Here is a 12,517-nt window from a genome sequence, read left to right as displayed (position 1 = left end):
GTCTCTCAAAGTGTGGGGATTACAAGTGTGAGCCACCACACCTGGCCACCATAAATTATTAATAGCTTTGACTATTTTTGCATTTTAATTAAATGGAATAATGCAACATATATTCTTTTTTTTTTTTTTTTTTTTTTTTTTTTTGAGACAGAGTCATCGCTCTGTCGCCAGGCTGGAGTGCAGTGGCCGGATCTCAGCTCACTGCAAAGGCTCCGCCTCCGGGTTTACGCCATTCTCCTGCCTAAGCCTCCCAAGTAGCTGGGACTACAGGCGCCCGCCACCTCGCCCGGCTAGTTTTTGTATTTTTTAGTAGAGACGGGGTTTCACTGTGTTAGCCAGGATGGTTCTCGATCTCCTGACCTTGTGATCCGCCCGTCTCCGCCTCCCAAAGTGCTGGGATTACAGGCTTGAGCCACCACGCCCGGCAACATATATTCTTTTTAGTCTGACTTCTTTAGCTCAATAATGGATATGACATTTATCCAGTTTTTTGCATATAGCTTTAGTTTGTTCTTTTTCATTGCTGTATGACATTCCATTCTGTAAATATACTATAGTTTATGTATTCTATTATTCATGGATGTTTAGATTGTTTCCAGTTAGGGCTCTCACAAATACTTTTGCTATGCATATTATCTTACATACATTCTGGTGCGTATGTGTATGCATTTCTGATAAGTATATACTTAAAAGTGGAAACACCAGGTTATAGGTGGTATACATGTTCACCTAGAGCAGTTAATGTCGAACAAGTCCCAAATGGCAGTATGTATCTACACTCCAAATAGCATTATATGAATGACCAGCTGCTCTACATTCTCAATAACACCTGATATTATTAGTCTTTATTTATTTTTTTTGTTTTGAGAGGAAGTCTCACTTTGTCACCCAGGCTGGAGTGTAGTGGCGCAATCTTAGCTTACTGCAGCCTCCACCTCCTGGGTTCAGATGATTCTCCTGCCTCACCTTCCCAAGCAGCTGGGACTACAGGCACGTGCCACCATGCCCAGCTCATTTTTTGTTGTTGTTGTTTTATTTTTGTTTGTTTTCATTTTTAGTAGAGATGGGGTTTCGCCATGTTGGCCAGGCTGGTCTTGAACTCCTGACTTCAAGTGATCTGCCCAACTTGGCTTCCCAAAGTGCTGGGACTATAGTTGTAAGCCACCACACCCAGACTATTATTAGTCTTTTAAAATATACATCTTCTGATGGTGCACAATAATATATTATTATAAATTAAGTTGCATTATATAGGGATGCTCAGAATTTTTTCATATGCTTATTGGCTATTTGGTTACCCTGAGTTATTTGTGCATTTTCTTTCTCTCTCTTTTTTTTTTTTTTTTTTTTTTTTTTAGACGGAGTCTTGCTCTGTCGCCCAGGCTGGAGTGCAGTGGCACGATCTCGGCTCACTGCAAGCTGCAAGTTCCACCTACTGGGTTCACGCCATTCTCCTGCCTCAGCCTTCCAAGTAGCTGAGACTACAGGTGCCCGCCACCACGCCCGGCTAATTTTTTGTATTTTTTTTTAGTAGAGACGGGGTTTCACCGTGTTAGCCAGGATGGTCTCAATCTCCTGACCTCGTAATCTGCCTGCCTCGGTCTCCTGAAGTGCTGGGATTACAGGCGTGAGCCACCACGCCCAGCCCCATTTGTGCATTTTCTATTGAGTTACCAGTATTTCCCTTATTAATTTGTAGAATTTATTTATACTCTCCTAATTATGATTCCTTCATTGAAATTATGCTTTATTTTGCATAATAAAAATAAACAATAAAAAACAAATAAAACAATTTTATTATTTTATTACTGTAATAATACCTTTTCAGTAAGGTATTATTACAAATACCTTTTCCCTCTAGGGCTTAATTTAATAATAATAGCTTATTGAAAAGGTATTATTACAGATATCTTTTCCCCTCTAGGACTTAATTTTTTATTTTCAAAATAATGCCTTAAATAACAGAAATTCTTAATTTTAATGTAGTCCTATTTAAAATTAGTATAATTAGGCTGGGCGTGGTGGCTCATGCCTGTAAATCCCAGCACTTTGGGAAGCTTAGGTGGGCAGTTCACTTGAGGTCAGGAGTTCAAGACCAGCCTAACCAACATGGTGAAACCCTGTCTCTACAAAAAGTACAAAAATTAGATGGGTATGGTAGCTGGCACCTGTAATCCCAGCTACTCAGGGGAGTGAGGCAGGAGAATCGCTTGAACCTGGGAGGTGGAGGTTGCGGTGAGCCAAGATCATGCCACTTGCACTTCAGTCTGGGGTGACAAAGGTAGACTCCATCTCAAACAAATAAAATAAAATAAAATAAAATTATAAAGAAAGTATAATTATAAAGAAATTTCTTAGTATAATTCCTTTATACGTAATGGGTTTTCTTTGCTGTTTTAAAAAAAATCTTTGCATAACACAAGGTCATGAAGATATTCTTCTGTGCTTTCTTTTAGAAATGTTAGTATTGTGGGGCATGGTGGCTCATGCCTGTTATCCCAAAACTTTGGGAGGCTGAGGTGGGCAGATCACTTGAGTTCAGGAATTTGAGACGAGCCTGACCAATGTGGTGAAACCCTGTCTCTACTAAAAACACAAAAATTAGCTGGGCATGGTGGCATGTGTCTGTAGTCCCAGCTACTTGGGAGGCTGAGGCAGGAGAATTGTTTGAACCCGGGAGGCGGAGATTGCAGTTGAGCTGAGATCTCGCCACTGCACTCCAGCCTGGGCGACAGAGTGAGACTCAAAAAAAAAAAAAAAAAAAAAAAAAAAAAAAAAAAAAGTTAGTATTAGCTTTCAAATTTTGATTGACAATACAGTTATAATTATGTTTGTATATTATGTGAGATAAATATTCATGTATTCCCATATGGATATTCAAAATTGTAGCACCCATGTATTGAAAATATTATAATTTCTCCACTGTACTGCAGTGTCTCATTTGTCATAAAGTAAGTGTGTGTCTATATATATAATATATGCATGTATATATGTTTCTTGACTCTGCTTGTTCAGCTTGTGAATGATATACATACATATATGTATATATTGATATACATACATATATGTGTATATATATGTGTGTGTGTGTGTATATATATGGTAATGTTAGTCATCCAAATTTTTGAGTCACCTTCAAAAGTATCTTTGCTATTCTTTAGGTCTTGACATTTTGTGTAAATGTTATGATCATATTGTCAATTTTAATACACGAAACATGCTGGAGATTTTTATTCTGACTGCTTTTAATTCAAGTCAATATGAAGAAAATTGATGTCTTTTTATAATACTGAGTCTTCCAATCTATGATCAGGGTGTATCCCTCCATTCATTTAGGTTTTTTCAAAATTTATTTCCAAATTTGTGTTGTTTTCTGGGTAGTGCTATTGAAAATAAGTTTTTAGATTTGAGTGTAAATATTTGTTGTATTTTGATGCTATTATAAATTTTACACACACACACATAATTTTCTACTTGTGTAGAGGATTTATATGTCCAGGCATCAAGACTCACCCTACCTCTAGTGAAAATATAATGTGTTTGAAATTAGTAATTAACATATGGTTTGAAATTCACACCCAGGGAACAGAATAGAGTGCCTAGAAATGGAACCACAAATAGACAGTCAGTTGATTTATGACAAAGGCTTATAGCAATTCAGTGTGAAATGAATAGTCTGTCAATGGTATTGGGACAATTGGATATGCATGTGGACGAAATATAGAAACTTGAAACAGTTTTATTCAAGATAAATCATACACATCAATGTGAAACCTAAAGAGAAATCTTGTGGTATGACTGTGTTTACAATGTTGGTTTAGATAAAGACTCCTTAAGCCTGACAAAAAGCACTGAAGTGACAAAAATCACTAATTTTCAAAATGTAATTATTGATAATATTTGAGTATATATCTACCATTTTTAAATTTTAATTTTAATGTGTTTGAGACAGGGTCTCACTCTGTCAGCCAGGCTGGCTGGAGTGCAGTGGTGCAATTACGGTTGACTGTAGCTTTCAACTCCTGGACTCAAGTGATTCTCTCACCTTAGCCTCCCAAGTAGCTGGGACCACAGACACAGGACACCATGCCTGGCTATTTTTTAAAAATTATTTTTATTTTTTTTTGGTAGTTGTCCAAGCTGGTCTCAAACTACTGGACTCAAATGATCCTCCCACCTTGGTCTCTCAAAATGCTGGGATCCACCACACCATGCCTATATCTACCATTTTAGTAGATGTTTTCTATTTGTCTCAACTGTATTATGTTCTTTTTTTCTCTTTTACTTGCCTTACTTTGGATTAATGAAATCATGAAATCCTTTTAAAGTTACTGTAATTCCCCTGCCAGTAGCTTGATGATAAGATTCTCTTACTACTTCTTCAGTTGTTACTCTAGGTATTGAAGCACATATTCTGGATATGTTGGAGTCTAATATAAATTAGTACTTTTATCTCTTTATAGATGTATCATGAACCTTAAACTACTTTAACTCTATTTAATCCACTCCACATACTGTGTTATTATTCTAATGTATTTTAATTCTACGTATATTTTAAATCCCACAGCTGATTATCATTCTTGGTCTGCACAGTTATTATTAATTTCAATTTACCCCCTTTCTTGCTCTTCATTCCTTCCATTATTTTGTGTGTGTTTGTGTGTGTGCCTCTGTCTGGGTCATTTTCTTTATGTGTGAATAATTATTTTTAGTATTTCTTTTATAGGCAGTAGTTTTATGAGATATTGCTATGGAAGGAAGTGTTGGGAAGGGAAGGGAATGGTCCCTTTAAATGATACGGAAAGGGGGAAGGGCGTGGTCCCTGGCTAGGGCTCCACCCCGGGCCTGTGCCTTGGGACCTAGGTGAGGACAGGCACTCCTGCCTTTGCACCCAAATGTTGTGTTTCCCAAGACCACCCTAGCCTGCCATGCCCCCATCCTGTGGCTATAAAACCCCCCGACACCCTAGCAAGCAGACACACACACCAGATGGACGTCAAGAGGAATGCACCGACAGGCACCAGCATGCCAGCAGGCCACCGACCAGCAGAACTACACGGAATTTAGCTGGAGCAGTTGGAGGAGAGCCCAGGCCACTGAATGGCCGGACTCCAGTGGAAAACCTTCCCACTCCATCCCCTTCTGGCTTCCTCTATCTGCTGAGAGCTACCTCCGCTCAATAAAACTTTGCACTCACTCTCCAAGCCCAGGTGTGATCCAATTCTTCCAGTGCACCAAGGTAAGAACCCAGGATACAGAAAGCAGTCTGTCCTTGCGACAAAGTAGAGGGTCTAATTGAGCTGGTTAAGACAAGCTGTCTATAGACCACAAAACAAAAAAAGCACACGGTAGCAAACGCCCACTGGGGCTTCAGGAGCTGTAAACATTCACGCCTAGACACTGCCGTGGGGTCAAAGCCCCACAGCCTGCTCCTGTGTGCTCCCCTAGAGATTTCAGTAGTGGGGCGCTGAAGAAGCGAGCCACACCCCCATCACACGCCTGCGAGGGGGACAAGGGAACATTTCCCCTTTCGGTATCTCCATTATTGTTTATCTATAAAACCATTTGTGTTTTCTGCAGCGCTTCAAAGATGTCATTCCATTTTCTTCTGGACTTTTTAAACACCTCTCTCTGATTTTAGATTTCAGCGGTTTGAATGTAATAGCTCAGTGATTTTTCTTTGCACATATTCTTCTTGAGTTTGCTGATTCTGTTAAATCTATGGGTTAATATGTTGATATCTTTCATCAGGCTTACAAAATTCTCAGCCCTTATCTTTACAAAAATGATTCTTGTTCCTTATCTCTCTCCTCTCCTTTTGGGGCTACAGTTGCATCTGTGTTAGACCTTTTTGTCATTTTCCATTTGTCTTGTATTATTTTTTCTCTATATTCTATTTCTTTTTTGCTGTAGATGGTATATTTCCTGCTGTCCTTTCTTCCATTTAACCTCTATTCATATGGGTTCAATTTGCTCTAAACCTAAGTTCTTAATATCAGTTATTGTATCTTTATTTTTACAATTTCTATTTGGTATTTCTTATTGATTACTGCCCTGGGGTTCAATTTTCCACCTTTTCTCACATTCGTGAACATATTAATCACTGTTATTTTATAGGATATCTTAAATAAACACTGTATCTCATCCAACTGTTGCTCTTTTCTGTTTTTCCCCCCTGTTGGTTCTGTATCTTGATATACTTGGATTTTCTAAATGCCCAACATTTTATATGAAAAATATTGGGTAAACCTGTGGTTTATGTTATTTTCCATTAAAGAAGGTTTACTTTGGTTTCTAATAATCACTTTAGAGTTGAAGAGAATCACTCTAATTGATTCAGAGACTGAAGTGATTTCAGATTAGATTTCTGGGTACAGAGGGCCTGTTCTAATTCAGGTTTGCCTTTACTCCTAGGACAAAGATTTCCAGAAGTTCCAAGAACCAAGTCTTAGATAGCTCACCAGGGCCCTCCTCCTTGATACATCTTGAATTCAAATTTTTATCTCCCCGAAGAGCAATACTTCTAAAAACTTTGTTTAACTTCTCAGCCTCTGACTGCTTTCTATGTTTCCTGTGTTACTTAGGTATCATGAAATACCTCAGGGAGGAAAAAGGCCCTGGGTATGTGCTGCTTCCCTGTGCTTTCCTTCTCCCTGGGATATGACCTTATCACTTCCAACTTTGGAATGTTCTCATAGTCCAATTTTTATCTCCCAAGCCTTGAGAGTCTATTAACACCTGTTTAGCCAACACTTTCTACTTGGCCTTTTACTGGAAATCTAAAATCTGTACCTCCTCTATAGTGTGGCATATGAATTGGTAAAGTTCTCGAAAGGAAAATATAGCAGAAAATGTTGGACTCACTGCAGTGAATTTCCCATTTTTTAAGAAAGGAATTTTAGCTTCTCAATCCTCTTTATAGTTATCTCAGCTCCTAGTCCTCCTTTTCCTCCTCTTCATTTTTCTTCTTCTTCTCTCTCTGTCTCTGTCCCTCTTGCTCTAAATATATATGCATATATTTGGTTTACTGCATGCTAATCTGTCACAGTCTTAAGCAGAAATCCCCAAAGAGTTTATGTGAAAAATGAGCAACTCCAATTTGCCTAAATTGGCCTGTATTTTTCTAGTTCCAACTGAAGAATTTTCAGCACCTTAGTATTTAGAAGATTGAATCCAATTGAAAGGCACTCATTAAGGAGATAATCAGGAAAGGAGTATTGGGTTACACAGTGATTCTGTAAATGGCCCTTGGACCAGAGCTATGCACATCATTTGAGCTACAGTTTCAAACTCGTTCTTTCACAGTTATTTTTCCTATGAGAATTAAAATACTACAAATTTTCATCAAACCTGACAAAGCAATCATAAATGCTTCATCCTTCCACCTTCATGTCACACTCCAGAGCCTCTGACTTCTCTATACCCCTAGCCTTGCCATGGTTTTTGTTTTTCTTGAGCACAATGCACAACCTGTGAACTTGTTAGAAATGTATATTCTTGGGCCCAACTCCAACCTACTGAATCAGAATCTTTAAGGATGTGGCCAAGAGAACTGTGTTTTCACATGCTCTCCAGGTGATTGTCTTATACCTAGTAAAAACTGAGGGTCACTGGACTATCAGCAGACGAAGCTGGAAGTCAATGTTATATATTTTAATTCTGGTGTCATTGTTAGCCCTTAAAATCCCTTCGTATTTACAGGGCTTTACACAATGGTAACCATAATTAGGTACCCAGAAAACATGACTGAGGATAGGACTGCTTGGTTTAATAATTGAGATGATTTAATGTCAGTACTTATCCTTTAGAGACCGTCTTCCTCATTTACAAGATGACAGAATTCCTGTGTATATTCTAAAATATATAAGATAAATTTCATCTTATCCACCATATAAATAGACACTTCAGACAACCATAATCTGGCAAATAATAATGCATGCTTTTAATGATATCCCTGAGGTGCTACACTATACAAACTCTTAACTGCCAGATAAATTACACTCAATTATGTTTAGATTGGCCTCAGTGCTACATGCATGACCATCATGTTGCCCTTGGAAAAGAAAACCCTGCAGACTGAGAGGGGATGAAAGTATTAGCATCTCTCAGGTTAGTTTAGTATGTATGTATTAAATTATTTCAGGAGTATTATTTATGTATTCTGAGAAAATGGATTTTGCTAAAATTGCCAATAAGGCAAGATTAAATCTGACAGATCCTCCAAAAGTAAGAGATTAAGTATGAGTGAAGAACAACTTGCGGTGAAATGTAAGTAATTAAAGAAATAGATCAGAGAAGTTGAAGTGATAACAACAAAAACCAAGGAACTAAAAGTAAAATAAAAATTTTTAAATAGCATCTAAAATGGAGAAAGTTGAAAAAGATATGGAAACAAAACCATGGTTTATTAAGAAAAATCACTGGCCATAGAAAGTAGCGGGAAGATAGGAAAATCAGCCCTACCTCTTCTAATTGCACCATGAGAGTGACGTTGTGTCCTTGTTCCGCTGTCAGCTTTCCATCAGCCGTGACTATCCGCAGCCCCCGCGGGGCTTTCCCTGGGCACTTCTGTGGTTTAGCAGTATACTGTTCCCTTACTCCATCAGTGCAATTATTGGAAACCACCTTCCTGTACCTAAATAGAAAGAAGCTCAAGTTGTAAGCCAGCTCATTATAATGTGAATCATTCCCACATTTCTAAATGAGACATAGTGCCTAGCCCTGAGGACCATCAGTAAGTACGTAACCATCTTTCATGCTACTATGAGGAGTAGGGTTAATTTATATAAAGCACCCAACAGAGAGATAATCATGGTCACATGCTGTACTTATTACTAGCATTGTAACTGAGTTTTATTCATCTCTTAAATTAATCAATCACTTCATTGTGGAGTTGTGGGAAATGCGCAAAAATAGAAGATATAGCCCCTACTCTCACTAAGTTTATAAGCTAGTTGGAGAGACATAGATGGCTAATCTAGGAGATAATTCAAAGGCTATATAATTAAGGACTAGAATGAGTAATAAATATTGCAAAGGAATTTACAATTCAGAGAAAGAATAGATTATGATGGATATGTGACTCAACATTCATAGATTGCATAGAGATTGCTACAGTTATGGTCTAGCACAGACAACACTGGCTAAACTTGATATTTCTACTCAATATTTCATGAGAGGTTATACTGGTTAAACGATCAAACCTCACATTAAAGAGACTTCAGTTTGTGCAGACTGATGCTCTTTTGCTTATTTCTTGTTTTAGCTATAATGGGAAAAAAATTATTCTATAAAATTAACCTATATAATTTATCAGATTCATAGTAAATTAAAATTTGCAATTTTAGGATGACAAACCTTTAAGATTTATGAGGTTCAGTGTCATCTAGCCATTATCGTTTTATACTGTTGGGTCCATAGCAACCACTTTATGTATGTATATATTTGGTTTCCCAAGTTTACATGCCTAGAGTTAGTGGTAGAGCCCAAATGAGAAGCAATGAAAGCTTACTTTCCACTCTTCTAGACCAGAGGTCAGCAAACTTTTTATATAAAGAGCCAGATAGTCAATGTTTCAGTTTTGCAGGTTATGTAGACTTTGTCACAACTACTTAACTCTGCACTTACTGTATGAAGGTGAACACAGACAACACATAAAAGAATGTATGCAGCTGGATTCCAGAAAACCTTTATTTACAAAACTGGCATAGTTTTCCAATGTGTTTAAGTCCAGTGAATGCCCTTTCCTCTGTGAGAAAGTCAAAGGAGACACTGTCTGGAAAAGTACTTTGAACACTATGGATCACTACAATGTCAATTATTAATGCTTAACTCATTTCATATGTTAAATGTAAGAATTAAATGGGTTAATAATGTACACAGAGTACTTAAAAGTATCCTAATACTCTGCAAGTGCTCATAAAATATTACCAATTATTTCTATTTAATATTATTACTATTTCTCTTCTCTGTTCAAAACCTCCATGGACTTCATATGACCTTAGGATAAGCTGTAAATTCTGTAATCCTGGGCATGAAGCCCTCCACTAGCTAATTTTATTCTGCTTTCCTGGACTCTTTCTCCCTCATAAGCCCATGTCCATTCTCTTTTTAATTTTCTTGAGAGTACTTGTTTTTTCTCCTTTTCTGCTTCAATGTCCTCCTGCATGCCCTATCATCTGCCTAAAATTTGCCCACCCTTTAAGGTACAGCTTACTTCTTGTCTTCTTTAAGACAATTTCTCTGAATATAAGAGTAAAATGGCAGGAATTTCATATTTAGAGAGTGCTTACTATGTCCTAGTTATTGTGCTAAGTTCTTTACATAAATTAACTCATTTATCTTCAAAAGTATCCATAATAAGATACTGTAACTATTCCCAATAAACAGATGGAGGAATTGAGATTCATAGGTGCCAACCAGTTTTCTCAAGATCAAATAGCCAGGACCCTAGAAAATTTGTCTGTAGCACACATCCCCTCTTTACTACTGCACTGCTGCTTTAAATGGAGTGAGATTATCCCTCCTCTGAACCCTTAAAAGAATCCTTATGATTTACTTGATAGGAATTCTTTATACTTTGTATGATTTTCTTCCTGGTGTGGCTGTGTGAACTTCAAGCTCGTTGAGGGCCTCCTTGTGTTCCAGACATTCAAAGCTGGTAATCAGGAGGGCCATACCAGTAACTGTACCAGTTTAAATGTGGAAATATCTGCATATTAATTGATTATTACCACATCCCCAAACCCTCCAAGCATCTCACTCACCAACCCAACTACGCTGATCCCTGTCCTTAGAGTCCTTGCTTCTCATAATTCAGCAACTTATGGGTTAACACCTCGCCCATGATGGGGGGTCACCAAAACTCTGCTCCAGACATAAGATCACTGCCCATGCTGGTTGGTCATTGTTATGCCTAAGCAATTTGAACATCATTCCATCTGGTTTTTTTTTATACAGTCTCGCTCGGTTGCCCAGGCGTTACTTGGCTCACTGCAGCTTTACCGTGGCACACTGCGGCTTCCACCTCCTGGGTTCCAGCTATTCTCTTGCCTCAGCCACCCAAGTAGCTGGGATTACAGGCATGTGCCACCACGAATGGCTAATTTTTGTAGTTTTAGTAGAGATGGGGTTTCACCATATTAGCCAGGCTGGACTCAAACTCCTGGCTCCAAGTGATCCGCCCGCCTCAGCCTCCCAAAGTGCTGGGATTAAAGACATGAGCCACCACACCTGACCTCATGTGATGTATTTTTTAAAAACTCCTTTGTAGTTGCTTATGAGTATATGTATATTAAAAGAGAAAATAAGGGGAGGTGAGAGAGAGAAGGAAATAAAACACAAAATGCACACACTGGTGTATGATAGCATCCTGGTACCAGCAATAGTAGCAAGAAAATGACCAGTGAAGCCACCCAGGTTAAGTTTGGTATCTCAGTGAGTTTCACTATGCATCAGAGACTGCCTACAGGTTTCAGAGGTGAGGCACTGTACAAACTGAAGTCAGGTTATGATTTTTAATCACTCAGCATCCAAGCATACCCGTGACTCTCTCTTGGTGTGCAGCTATAGAAACATGGGTTCACCATCACCACTAGTATCATCAGCTAGAGAACATTCTTTTGTTTGTCACTGTTCTGATCAATCATTACCTTAGGCTTTCCTGAATCCTGCAATAACAGGAGTTCTGCTAAAATCCAAAGCACGAATCCATCCCCCTGGGACTATGCCACAGAGAAGGCTGTTGGTAATTTTTTTAAATGCTCATTAAAAACCATTCTGAAACCATTTTATTTCCTGTATGAAAATGGCATCACATTAGCCCTACCAGACCTGTCCCTGAAATTCAGAAGAAAATTGTGGCGTAATACAGAGTTCATTTACTCAAGTAAGCACACACCTGCTTTCTGCATTACAGAATGGTTCTATTTTCATCCCAGCAGCTGTCCCTGGGTCTGAGTTATATAAATGAATAATGCATTTAATATGTTATTAAATGGGGCTGCTACCTCTGTAATAACAAGGCAACTTATGATTATGTTGGACCTGCGCTCTGAATATTACTGGGATGCATTTAGTTGGTAAAGCATTCTTCAATCTGCCAAGAAGAAAAGTGCTTTGTAATGGCAAGGGAGTCTTTGTACAATTACTGAAAAGGAAACATTCTGCAAATGTACCTTTGATATTACCGATGGTTCATCAGTAGATAGGATTTTATTACTCCAACAACCCCAATTTCAGCTATTCTCTTCCTCCCTATCTTGATATCCCTGTCACATTTTCCTTTTTGCCCCTACCCTCTTTGATTTTGCTTTTTCGCTACCTACAAGTCTTAAAAAAGATGAAGGCAATAGGCCGGGAGTGGTGGCTCATGCCTGTAATCCCAGCACTTTGGGAGGCTGAGGCAGGCAGATCACGAGGTCAGGAGATTGAGACCATCCTGGCTAACATGGTGAAACCCCGTCTCTACTAAAAATACAAAAACAAAATTAGCTGGGTGTGGTGGCGGGTGCCTGTA

The 12,517-nt window shown here is 38.4% G+C and overlaps 1 protein-coding gene across 3 annotated transcripts in view; it reads right to left on the bottom strand.

Moving 5' to 3' along the window:
• Nucleotides 1–12,517, bottom strand: part of SORCS1 (sortilin related VPS10 domain containing receptor 1) — a 608,036-nt gene that overhangs the window by 73,648 nt on the left and 521,871 nt on the right. For all 3 annotated transcript variants that reach the window (XM_017851824.1, XM_017851825.1, XM_017851826.1), the window contains exon 18: nucleotides 8,464–8,635. In XM_017851824.1, coding sequence (XP_017707313.1) covers nucleotides 8,464–8,635 — 172 coding nt within the window. The remainder of the gene's footprint in view (nucleotides 1–8,463; nucleotides 8,636–12,517) is intronic.

Source organism: Rhinopithecus bieti, unplaced genomic scaffold (assembly GCF_001698545.2).
Source record: "Rhinopithecus bieti isolate Rb0 unplaced genomic scaffold, ASM169854v2 scaffold_31787, whole genome shotgun sequence".
NCBI lineage: Eukaryota > Metazoa > Chordata > Mammalia > Primates > Cercopithecidae > Rhinopithecus > Rhinopithecus bieti.
Note: the sequence above shows the minus strand (reverse complement) of the source record. Positions and strands in the feature narration are given on the sequence as shown.